The following is a 12,529-nucleotide window of genomic DNA, read 5'->3' as shown; positions in this document are numbered from 1 at the left end:
TATATATATATATATATATATATATATATATATATATATATATATGGTTCCGCTAATATATATAATAATGCTATGCACCATTTTTCGGATTACTGAATTAAGCATTTTGGAAGCTTTCTGAACATGTTTATGAAAAGCAAGCTGTGTCCATGATCCATCCAGTGCTCTTCATTTAATATTTAATATATACATATATATATATATATGTATGTATATATCACTTTTGTTCTGCATACGAAACTTCAAGTTCGTCCAATAATTTCGTAGTTCCTTTTTCTTTAATCAACCCCGAGGTCCAAAGCTATCCGCTCAGACATATAAATATTTCCATACTTATTTGATATATGATATTTAATTTGGAAAGAAAAAGTTTAAAAAATAATATATAGAAAGAAGATGCCTAAATTAGGAAATATAATAGGTGCAAGCCGCAGAACAATATATATACGGGGATCGATGGGCACTTGTGCAGCTTTTTGGGACCAGATAACTCTCAACGTGCATTCGGAAGTTGTCAATATATTAGTATTTTATACATTTTTCACGTGGGCACATACATGAGATGTCGGAACGGAAAAACAAGTCAAATGTTCAACTATACGAGGGTTTCATTATTCACGCGCAATTTAAAAAATGGCGTATTTATCATACTTTTATAATTAACGTACCCAATAGTGTGTATATCTTTTTTTTGTGCTGTTTACAATTTTATACCTAGTAAGTATGTGTGTTTGCGACCCAACATATCTCGTGGATGAGTGGTCAAGTTTGGGGTTGGAGTTAACTCCACCTTGAGGTTGAGTGTTCGATTCCTGGCTGATGGGAAAGGAGGTAAATTCTGGGTTTATATGATCCATATACAAAAGCTGCTCCCGGACCGGAAGTTTATCTAGTCAGCGCGTCCGAAGCCTAGCAGCTAGGGGTTCTTTTTTTATAAAAAAAAAAGTAAAGTATGTGTGTTTGCATTATAAATGTTGACCAATGTTATATTCTCCAATGATTTTTTCAGTTCTTTTTTTTAAAAAAAAAAACTTTCTTCTTTTCATTTGGTTATTTATAGATTGCGCCTAAAACCTTGACTCCAATTCTAAACCCTAAATCAAACCCAGACCCTAAATCATATATCCTAGATTTCATAGAGTAAAATCTGGTTGATAATTCCTCTTAAATTTAAGCAGATTCTTTAGGTTTTGTGGTTGCAACTCTAACTCTGATAATCGAAATTAAACTGTAACATATAACTTCTAATTAGGCTGTTCATCTCAAGACTACTATTAATCCACGTAATTAACTGTATGATGATATTTTAGTTTTGAACCCTAACCAAAGTATTTTTGCATCTTGATTACGTCGATCTATCCCGGCCGCAATCTTTCCATACAACGGAAGCATGAACTGACCATATCTAAATTTCATCTATATATGGCTTTCAATATCTTCATGGCAATTGTTCTAGGGATTGTATTATGTGTTTTCCTTTGGTTTTTTTGTAGGATACAGCGCGTAAAACTACGCGTTTACAATTTTCTTATAGATCAATACAACTTGCGCCCGTATCAACACATTTTGTAATTTCTTCTCCCACGCATGCAGACTATTGATATTATCAAAAGACCGAATGGTGCAACATAGAGAACCTTGGCTTTACTTTTGTCGGTACTTATTTTATCTTGAAGAAGACCAGTGGCAGTCATCATGTCGAAAAAACGCATTCAAGTTATAGATATTCACAGCATATATTATATTTTCTTCTATTCAAGTTTCTGAATCTATATACATACATATATCTGACAGCACGTTAGAGAAATATCTATTAAAAGACCGACTTCTGCACGTTAGAGAAAATCTATTAAAAGACCGACTTTTGCAGCATAATGAACACGGTCATAAACACACACAGAGGAACAATGAAGCACTAGGAACCCACTAATAAAAAAATAACATTATTTAAAGGAGATTATATATATATTATAAAGAACCTTAATTTCAGCACAAAGAATCCACCACCATCATCATCTGTCACTATTATGCAGTATGTTTTCCGTTTTTTTTTTTAATATTTATGATCATTTATGTAAGTTTTATTTTTTCAAAATTGTTTTCAATAACAATGACACGCATTAATCACGACGTGAAAGTGCCCTTTATACTTTATATATATATATATATATATATATATATATATATATATATATATATATATACACAAGTATAATAGTATAAAGGCTTCTCGGGAGTTTCGGCAAGAACCAATATGGAAAGTGACCACACCTTCATCATGTTCCTTTTATTATTATTTTTTTCTTGACAATTCCATAGCTCTTTGTACGTTTATAAAATCCATTTGATCCGCTGACAGGGATCCATAACAACGAATCATACGTGTAATTAGGGTTTATGCGTGAATATATTTACCGAATTACCGCGATGAAATTAAACTTCATCAGGACGTGCTCAAAGTCGATCATGGCACTGTCCATCGCAAGCTTATTCACCATTAGCATGATTCTCCACCACAAATATTCGACCCCTTTGCTCAGAGCACACAATGATCTCGAGAAAGAGACGACCCTCCATTTCTTTCTCCACGACACACCTGGCGGACGAAACCCTAGCGCCGTCAAAATCGTAGCTCCGTCGGACCAAAGCCGCGACGACACCTCGCAAACGCCGTTTGGCACCGTCTGGGTGGTGGACGATCCGCTGACCCTTGGTCCCGAACGGGATTCGGCCGTCATCGGGAACTCGAAGGGCATGTACGTGTCGGCGGGCAGACACGACCGAGTGATGGTAGCTTATCTCGACTTCGTATTTACAATATTCCCTTTATACAAAATTGACGGTAGAGTTCGCCGTGGTGGGAGGCCGAGGTGTGTTTCGGATGGCGAGAGGATTTGCCAATCTTAAATGCGTATTTTACAACGAGAGTAACGGTGATTCAATCGTGGAATACAACGTGGTCGTGAGGCACTATTGAATCACGACGTACGTACGTATGTAGTAGTTGTTGGTGCGTCTATTACCAATGTCTCCATTCAATCTGTCCTGTCTTATAAATGTTGTAATAAGATGTTTGCTAGACTTCAACAGTTCCACCATTTGTACAATGCTTTCTAATTGGGATCATGAATGTAAAATATATCTTCCATAACCAGCCAACACAACCAAATTAGATCTGGAAATAACATAAGAGACCCAAATTCCTAATAATTGTTAAAATGGGAAAACGAATATGTAATTGGAGTAAAATAAGATTTGAGATACAATATCATTATGGCAAGATGTATTATCGAGGAAAATGATGTCAATGCACTACATGCATGGATGGATGTTAGCAAGTTATGGAAACTTATTTATGTACCAATGTCACGAGACAAATGCGTTCATCGTGTGTTAGTATGTGGCGAAGAATTCTGATTAACTTTTGAGGATTATTAACGTTAAAAAATTTACCCATCATGAGAAAGTACGTATAAGCATATCATAAAACACAAAATATACAGTAAAGTTGTTGAATAAATAAGAACTTATTAGCAACAAGTGCTACACGAAATGGATATCACAAACCTCACATAGACTCGATAAATGAAAAATTAAACCCTAAGGCACAAATTCCAGATCTGGACCCATACGGTCCAAACATCAACTCATCAATAGTACGATTTTTAGCTAATTTTTGGACGAACAGTTCGACCAATGAGCATGCAAGTCCACAAGAGGCTTTATCTTGAGGGTAGGATTGTAGTCGAAGAAGTTGGTCGGCTTCAGTTCAAACCCTCCCTTTAAGACCGACATTATCGGGAAATCTTCTTGACAAGGGACGTGGTGAAACGCCATTGTATACCACACGACTATATCCTTGTTCTCTATCTCCCTGTTTCTGCAAAATCCAAGCAACGATGGTTAGCAAAACTAAAATCCGCCACAAACATGAATAAATATCGTTTATACATATAAAACAAACCCCCGAGTCCAAACGGCTATGTTATCGTCTCCTCGGCTCTGATCCGGATATTTTCCGCCGATCCATTTCTCAGATTTGTTGTAAGGTGTGACCCATATGTTATATTTGGTAAACGCAGCCCTAATCTGTGGATAGTCATCTTCGGACAAAAGAGGGACCGAGTTCAAACCCGGAACCAACTTGTACCCGACATTATTCCCAATCTTTGTTTTCTTGTTCGGATTCACCACTGTGATGTCGACGGGCTTCGTCGGGTCGAGTTGAATCTGACCGTCCGATTCTCTCTCCGCCGTCTCACTGGCCACAGTCCAATAGCTCTTTCGTGGCGAGACATGATTGGTGGAGGTACGACGTGTCACCAGCCGGTTCTTCACGAAAGAATTGGTCTGGCCGTCAACGTCGAGATCAACATGGAAGGAGATGAAGTGGTCGTGGTGCGTCCCTATCGTGTTCTCCGCTAGTAACGTCCCGAACGCGTCACCGGTTATATTCTCCCGGCGCGTGTACGTCACGCCCCTCACTTCCGGCACTCCGGTTAAGCCCACCTGCCCATGCGCATTGTATGTACATGTCATATCTTATGTATATAAAAAATTGCTCCGACCTGGATTATATGTAGAATATAATTTTACCCATATATTGATCGATCCACTTGGTTTGAACTCCCAATCCATTATATAGTCGTAGCTTCCTAGTGCGGCCACCATCCTCACCGTCAACGTCACTTCCGCTCTTGCCTCCGTGTACTATATAATTTTGATATCGAACATCCAATAAAAAAGACAATTTTTTTACAGTAAAAAAAATATATTTAATATCTAAAGTTTGAAACTTTATCTTTTTTTTTAGCTACCTCCTTTTGGGGAATTCCGAATTCGGTGTGTCTCCATATCACGTTCCCTGTATTCTTCTCGAAGACGCAAAAAGCATTCGAAATCTTCGCCGGAAGGCCACCGGGGCCGGCGAAGTGGGCGTCCATGAAAACGGCATTGGCCGGACAATCCTCCGACGGCCGGAGAGACGCCGCGGATTGGCCGCATCCGTACTCGCCGCAGTCGAAGAATGTCTTGTAGTACCACTCCTCTGTCGGATCCATGTACGGTACGAATATCTCCGACACGAATCCACGGTACATCACTCTACGGTATCCCCCTTTCTCAGCATCGTAAACCGACGCTAACGATATAACCGGTCCCGACCGAGCATCGAAACCCAGGTGGAATTCCCAGTTTGCCCATCTGATTCAAATCTCAATAGCACCACATGATAAATCAACTCAGTAACTTTTATATAATGTAAGCTTTTATCGGTTCTATAACCAAGTTAATGCTAATCATTTTGCGATGAAATCATGTTCAAACCTTATAATATGTCCTTTAATGTCGAATCCTGGTCCATCCGAGGATTGAACGGTGACCGGACCACTGATCTTGGGGCCATAAGGTGGCTTAAGCTCCGTGGCTCGGTACTCTGTCCCCTCGGCCTTTGGTACAGGGACCTTAAATCTGTCTCTATAGTCAACCACTTTCATATCATCAAGGTCTACGACTAATGTCACACCTTCGATTGGCCTCATGAACAAATTCACCGTGCCTTCCGGGTAAAAACACGGAACCTTTACGACCCTTTTCGTCTTTTCTACCTCACCGTACCACCCAGCTGAGAACAACGTGCAAACCACCTTAGAGAGATTCAGGCCCCTTCGTCTCACGGATTCAATAAACGGGCCATACCTAAAAGGTAAATCAACGGCTAAGGATTTTTCATCGGGGCTGTAAACAGGGTAGCCAAACCCTCTGTAGATTTGGCTCGAGAGCATGGACCGTGAGGTTACGTCGATAACCAGCTCGAGGGTTTGTTTGTTGAGCCGAGCTATGGCGGCGGCTCGTCTAGGGACTGCAGCAGCCTGGGTCTTGACAATTTTTGCAGGACTACCCAAGAATCGATTTCTAATAAACCTTGTTTTCGAGCCAGTGTAGCCGACAAGTGAAGCACAAGCATTCACTCGTCGGGGATGAACTGCAGGGCAAACAACCGGTGCATGAAGAGACCTCATCTTTGCTCCTTTAATACAGAACTGTAAAATGCAGAACAAGGAATTTAGTTCTCGTTAACAATGACCAAATTTAACTTTAAACAATCACAAACCACAATAACTGAAAGAGATATGAATCAAAACACGATAAAGCCGTCTCTATCACCTCGTATCTAAAACAACTGAAAAAAACATAATTAGATTTTGAAACACCTTAGAAACTTGAGTTTCAGCAGGTGACAGTGGATCCAGAGGGTGGTGGCTTGGTTTCTTGAGGACAGAAGTTGATGAGAGAGTGGAGTAGGAGACGAGAGGGAAGAAGAAGAGGAAGAGAAGTTGTCCTAATGAGGAAGCCATATTGTGTTTGATGTTGGGTTCAAAAACTCACTAGCAATATCATATGCTTATATAGACGCTTGCTTGTCTTATCGTTTTTATGTTTCCTCAATCAATCAATAATTAATGGGTAAAAAAAATTGAAAGTTAAATTGAACTTTAGTATTATATATGCATTGTTTTATATAACTCGAATTGGGGTTAATTTAGCTTGGGGATTATTTTATTTATTTAAAAAAAACACTATTTGCATTTGGGCTTGGGCCTTTCAGTAAATAAATTGGGCTGACTCAACTTCTGCTCTGATTCTTCGTTAATATTACAATATGGTTAATTATGATTATGGCATTGTTTCTGTTCATCCCAACGTGACAAAAACCATCCACATGTCTGCCGGATTAGACGAACATTAATTAGATATTAGTTATGTCTGGATCATTAATCGTATATAGTTAATTTAAGTAATTTTAGTTTGTTTGAATAATTCAATTGTTTGGTGTATTTGATCATCTTATCTAATTTGTTAAAAAGAGGATTAGCAAACTAATCTTCAATGTCCGACACAAGATTTGACTTAGCCTGCACTACTGTTGATACGCCGAATCAGTTCTGTCTGGATTAATTGCGGTTTAGCCCCTGAATGTTTTGTAACATTTAAATTTAGTCTTTATCTTTTGATATATTACATGTTTACCCCTTAAGTTTTCTCTAACTGTGCATGTTCCAAGCTCTCAATCTCGTGCTTGATGGATTTTCAGGTGACAATTGCTTTATACTGTCTGGGTAGATTAGTGTTTAACACTATCGTATTTATTTATGTTTTTCAAGTCATAATGTTTAAAAAATGTTATTAAAAAGAACTTTCATGTCGAAGAAGGATTTTATAATGTTAACCAAATTGTAAAAAAGTTGTTTATTTTTTGGGAAATCTAATATAATAGTTTTGTTATTTTATAAAGTTTATAAAAATTAAAGAAAAAATGGAAAGTAGAGGTATGTTTTATTGTTTTGTTAAATTAAATAATGTTTTCAATTTCTTAATATTGTAGGTAAAAAAAGTAACATTTTTTAAATTTTGTCCAAGTAATAAATTCAAACGGGTGCAATAATATTGAAGGAGTTGTTCCTTTTTAGTACAGAACAGCGCGTGACTTTCACTCACGTGTCTTTGATAAGCCCACAAGTGGCTTCATGGGCTTCATGCTCTCATCAACCAACCAAAGTCCAACCATCCTTCTTTGTAACAATTTTTTTTTTTTTGGTCGCAACATTAATGTCCTTTTTAACAGTTGGGTACGTGAACAGATGAATTCCATAGAATAGTAGAAGAATATTTTATATGGATTCAACTATGATTTAAGATATCGGATTTCCATATATTCTGTATTTCCAAATTCCCATCAAATCCCCCACACAAACATTTGGGATGCTTATATAATGGATCAGAATTAATAATAGATATTCGAATTTAATTGATTGAATATAATTTTTTAGTCAAATTAAATGGGAATTAAGCGTACTCAAGTAGATTTTGAAGAAAATAATCTAAAAACTAAAGTAAAATCAAATTTTAAATCATTATTTATATTCAGATTGAATATGGACAAAATTCTAAATTCCTAATAAAAACTCGAATATATAAACTTTTTTTCAAATAAATAAATTAAAATTATTAAATTAAAAGCAAATGGAAATCAAATGGTTATGGCATAAGACATGATCTACGGATGATATTAATTTGAAGTTCTTTTTGCACGATTTTATATTATATGCTTTTAACGTATTAAATATTCTATGTTTTGCCACGGATATATTTCAAGAGAGGTACTTAAAGTAAGTTCCATTCCAAATATACAAAGTTTACAGAACAAAGTGAGATTATTATTACTATATCCAGGATGTGCATAAATCTCTGGATCTCTTAATATTGCCATACTTTGAAAACGGTACATTAATTGAAATTGCAATAATATAATATACTTTTTATTTGGTTTAACTCAATTCGAACTAATTCTACATTAGGAAAATAGATAACCCTAGGCACTATTTTTATTCACTCAATAACAAAAAAAAAATCAAATTGAAATTTTGTATTTGGGAATACAGATATGCATGAATCGATATTTGGTAGGTGAATAATATCGGCTGCTTGTGTCAAATAATTATTTAAAATTTAAAATTTTAGAGAAGGCGACATTAATATAATAATATAATTAGGCGACAATGATTTTTCAGGCCTTAGGGCTCTCTATAAATAGACTTCTTCCCTCCAAACAATACCCGTACCACTGTCTCAGCGTTTGTTTTGTATCTCCTCTTCGAGCGAATTATTTTCTCCCATAAAAAAAGATTCAAACATTTTCCATAAAACCCCCACTTTGCTGGAAAACTTTTCATTTTCCTTTTCGTTTTCCTGGAAAATCTTCTCCGTCTTGTATACTTTCCTTCGTTCTTCATCCACGAGCAATACGAATCACTTATACAATATCTATATAGACAATTATACTCGCAGATCATAAACCAAAATGAGCCTATTGGATTTCCCCGGCATTGAATCAGAGAAAGCTTACGCGATGAAGAGGTACGGCGACCGGAGGAATTACCTGAACATCCTCCGCGCTGCCGAAGCCATCTCCGCCGTTGCTCTCCTCGGCTACTGGTGGTTACCAACGGCTATGATATGGCTGGAAACCGCTAACGATTGGATCCGCCGGATCTTCGCCGTCGTCGACAACCATTCCGTCCTCTTTATCCTCATCAACGTCCTCATCATCTCGATTATCGTCCTCTCTAGCGAGAAATCGGAAACCGAATCAGATCTCTACGATCAATACACCGCCGCCGCAACCGCCGTCGTGTATCCGGTGCCGGTGGTGAGAGATGATGACTCCCACTGCAAGCGTATCGATCCGGTTAAACCGAGGATCGAATCCACCTCCGCGGCGAATTGGAGAGTACCGGAGAAAACAGTTACGGCGGAGGAGGGGAATCGGGTGGTGCATTGCGTCGAGACGGTGAAGAGCAGTAGTTACCGAAGGACGCAGTCGGAGAGGAGGAGGTCGACGACAACAACGACGGAGATGCGGCGGGTGGAGTACCGGAGGTCGGAATCGTCGGCGGCGGAGAGGGTGAGCGCGTGGGGTTCACGCTCGGTTGAGGGGCTGAGCAATGAAGAGTTCCGAGTGACGGTGGAGAGGTTCATAATGGAGAAGAAGAAGACTCTGACGGAGGAGAACGACGTCGTTGTTCCGAGAAGAGGACGTCATAACAGTCGTTTCATTTCTGATGGTAGAAGAAGTAGCTGCTCTGCTTTGCTTCGGAATTAGGGGCAAAAATGTAAATTCAGTAGTGATTTGTTTTTTTTTCTTTGGGGGTAATGTTAAGGGTTTTTCATTTTTAATTTCCAGTATTTTTAAATTTGCTGGGTTGTTTTCTTCATTGGGTTTTTAGGCAAAATTTCTAGCATAATGTAAGAAATTTATTATAAGTCGTCTGGGTATTTCAATAGAATTATGAAATAATTTATAATATTAGTTTCATTTCGTAAATATCCATGGAAATTAACTTTAAAGAAATTAAGCTAATAATTATTTTTTCTCATATGTAACGCCTTACGCGAATTAATTAGATTAACCTTAGGGTTTTTAACCATGCTGCATAATTTATGACGTTAGAACATACAATCATGTGAATATAAATGTATTCTAACATATTCTTAAGCTCTAATATCTATCCCTTGACTATATTTAACTGTATTATCAAATGTATAACCTAGTTACAAATATCTATTGTCTATTACAATTATGTGAATAAAATTTGTTTTCCTACTACTAAATTACAATCTTATTCAACATTTTTTTGTTATCAATACAATTTTCTTTTATTTTAGTCTATTTGACGTTTTGGATAACTGAGAATTATTGGTAAAGATTAATAATAATTTTAAAAAATCACTGAAATCAAAATATAAAAAATCAAATATTAAATGAAATGAAAAAAAAATCATGTGATTTTTCCAAAAAAAAATATGTTCATTTCTTTTATATTGTTTTAGTCAAAATTTTAAATAATTATAAAGTTTCTTTAAAATATCACAACTATATAAAAATAGTTTGAAAAATAGATCTTTGCTTAAATTAGATGACATAATTATATAATAGGAAAAATTAAGAATAATTAATTAAAAACTCATAACATTAAGAGAAAATGTGAGTATAAAGTATAAATGATATATTAATTTTACAATTTTCATTTGAGACAAATAATAATAAATAATGAGTTGCCAACAAAATAATGTCTTTTCTATTCCCCCTCCCCCGCCTTTTAACCAACTTTTATTTAATTAATTAAATTTCTCCGACCTTTTGTTATATAAAATCCGAGTTGTTTGGTCCGATCTTATCCACTTCTTTTCTAATGTGCCATTGGCACCAAGTCATCAACATTTCCTCTTTTGTTGTTTCTCTATAATGTTCTTCAATAAGCCAAGATGTTAGATGTCTCTACCAAATCGGAATAAACTAAAAGTTTACAGCGAATTTTAAAACATCTTCAATAATATATTAATTAATTTACAATTTAGGATCTAACATTTTAAATTTTTCAAGAAATTTAAAAAAATCAGTTTAGGTCGCTAATCACTTACAAATTATAATCATACATTTATTGTGTACCTACAAATATTTGCAATCAATGTTTATACAATTAATTAACTTCTTACTACCTATAACTACTAATCATGCGCAATCTTAATCCACCCATTTGAGATTCATATTTTGTTAACTACATTTTCCAAAGGGGCTAGAAAACTACATAGCAAAATATCATTTATTAATTAGAAAATTTTATTTGAAAATTATTTGAGTTTAATGTTCAGACATGATAGCAAAGGATGTTCCAATGCACCCCACCAAAAGAGGTCAAACTATATAATTAAAGTTATAATTTAATTATAATATATACATATCAGAAGGTGGCATTAGAATGAATCAAGTAACAGAGAGACAAAAACACACATGACCCTACATCTCTGCTCCTTGGATCCCCAACTTCTTGATTCTTTAATTATTACTTTTGCAGTGGCAATTACACACAAATTGGCCATCGCTTTGGTTTAATTAATCACGCGTTGGGTACTCATTATCCACTCGTGAGTGTTGCTTTTATATGTTTTTTCCCCATGTCCGTACAACAATTATCATATATCAATAAATGAGAAATTTGTTGAATTCTACAAACAATTTTAACAGTTTAAGAAAAAAAAATACATAGTTGGCAAATATTCATTATAGTCTACAAAACATAGCATCAAATATATAGATTTAACAAAAATATTGCTATAATTATATATAGTTTGGAATTTAGAGAATAATATAAATTGGACTTATAACTTAACTATAACTTTAAGGGGGAATAAAGCTTTATTATTAAAAAAAAAAAAGGATGATAGAATTGTTGTTATACAAGTGGGAGTGTATATTGATTTGATGATTTTGTTTTTGGTATTCCTTAGCATCAAAGAAACGGAATGACAAAAAATAATAATAATTGGGATCTCTGTCTATTTCCTTTTTCATTCTTGTGAAGAAATGTTTCTGTACTTTCCTAGGCTTTTAGTTAACAAAAAAGCTCGCTTTTCAAATTTAAAATAAAATTCTTGGGGACCTATTTGGTGATTTCAAAAGTGTGATGGTCAAATAAAACCAAAATATGAACTACTTTACTTATTTAATTATTTATAAAATTTTCAAAAGAAATTTCGTCACATATAAATAATTAAAATTTATTTTTTATATTCAATTCACGGCAACTACTTATATTAATTTTTATTTTAAATTAGAGACCATTGATATGTTTTTAGTCCATACATAAATTAGACCTATTTCAAGATATTCATCATCATCACCATCATCTCATGATAAATTTAATATAATTTTAAAAATTTAACGTTAGTCATGTTTCACAATTTCTGAAAAACAAGTTAGCATATTTCACATTTTAATATTTTATACAAAATAATAGTTTCTTTGATGGGCCTCCCGAACTGAACATCAGGCCTAATAAACCATAAACAACTAAATCAGTAAAGGGCTCTAAATTAGGGCCCAAAGTTGTTTCGGACCAAACGCAGCGTTTTAATTCTTACTTTTGCAACCATGTGAGCAGGACCACCGTACTACGGTGCTCTCTTTCCC

General features: G+C 35.4%; 3 protein-coding genes across 3 annotated transcripts; 2 read left to right on the top strand and 1 right to left on the bottom strand.

Moving 5' to 3' along the window:
• The first annotated feature begins 2,466 nt into the window (after nt 1-2,466).
• Nucleotides 2,467-2,907, top strand: LOC104814035 (dirigent protein 4-like). The gene has a single exon (XM_010541880.1). It carries the CDS (start codon nt 2,467-2,469, stop codon nt 2,905-2,907), a length of 441 nt encoding a protein of 146 aa, XP_010540182.1.
• Nucleotides 2,908-3,519: 612 nt separating this feature from the next.
• LOC104814034 (primary amine oxidase-like) lies at nt 3,520-6,356 on the bottom strand. Its single transcript, XM_010541879.1, has 6 exons — nt 6,213-6,356; nt 5,326-6,041; nt 4,818-5,202; nt 4,597-4,710; nt 3,965-4,509; nt 3,520-3,880 (listed from the first exon to the last, which is right to left on the bottom strand). Exons 1-6 carry the CDS (start codon nt 6,354-6,356, stop codon nt 3,670-3,672), a joined length of 2,115 nt encoding a protein of 704 aa, XP_010540181.1. The 3' UTR covers nt 3,520-3,669.
• A 2,278-nt stretch (nt 6,357-8,634) lies between these two features.
• LOC104813819 lies at nt 8,635-9,845 on the top strand. The gene has a single exon (XM_010541588.1). It carries the CDS (start codon nt 8,861-8,863, stop codon nt 9,659-9,661), a length of 801 nt encoding a protein of 266 aa, XP_010539890.1. The 5' UTR covers nt 8,635-8,860; the 3' UTR covers nt 9,662-9,845.
• The last annotated feature ends 2,684 nt before the right edge of the window (nt 9,846-12,529 follow it).

This window comes from Tarenaya hassleriana, unplaced genomic scaffold (genome assembly GCF_000463585.1).
Source record: "Tarenaya hassleriana unplaced genomic scaffold, ASM46358v1 Cleome20, whole genome shotgun sequence".
In the NCBI taxonomy this organism is placed as follows: Eukaryota; Viridiplantae; Streptophyta; class Magnoliopsida; order Brassicales; family Cleomaceae; genus Tarenaya; species Tarenaya hassleriana.
Note: the sequence above shows the minus strand (reverse complement) of the source record. Positions and strands in the feature narration are given on the sequence as shown.

What these genes read in the sequence shown, in the direction of transcription:
- LOC104814035 (XM_010541880.1), top strand. Translation starts at nt 2,467, where the DNA reads ATGGCACTGTCCATCGCAAGCTTATTCACCATTAGCATGATTCTCCAC.
- LOC104814034 (XM_010541879.1), bottom strand. Translation starts at nt 6,356, where the DNA reads ATGGCTTCCTCATTAGGACAACTTCTCTTCCTCTTCTTCTTCCCTCTC. An exon ending in ATTAAAGGACATATTATAAG is followed by an intron (nt 5,203 to 5,325) that starts GTTTGAACATGA and finishes GATTTGAATCAG; the next exon opens with ATGGGCAAACTGGGAATTCC. An exon ending in TCGGAATTCCCCAAAAGGAG is followed by an intron (nt 4,711 to 4,817) that starts GTAGCTAAAAAA and finishes AAAATTATATAG; the next exon opens with TACACGGAGGCAAGAGCGGA.
- LOC104813819 (XM_010541588.1), top strand. Translation starts at nt 8,861, where the DNA reads ATGAGCCTATTGGATTTCCCCGGCATTGAATCAGAGAAAGCTTACGCG.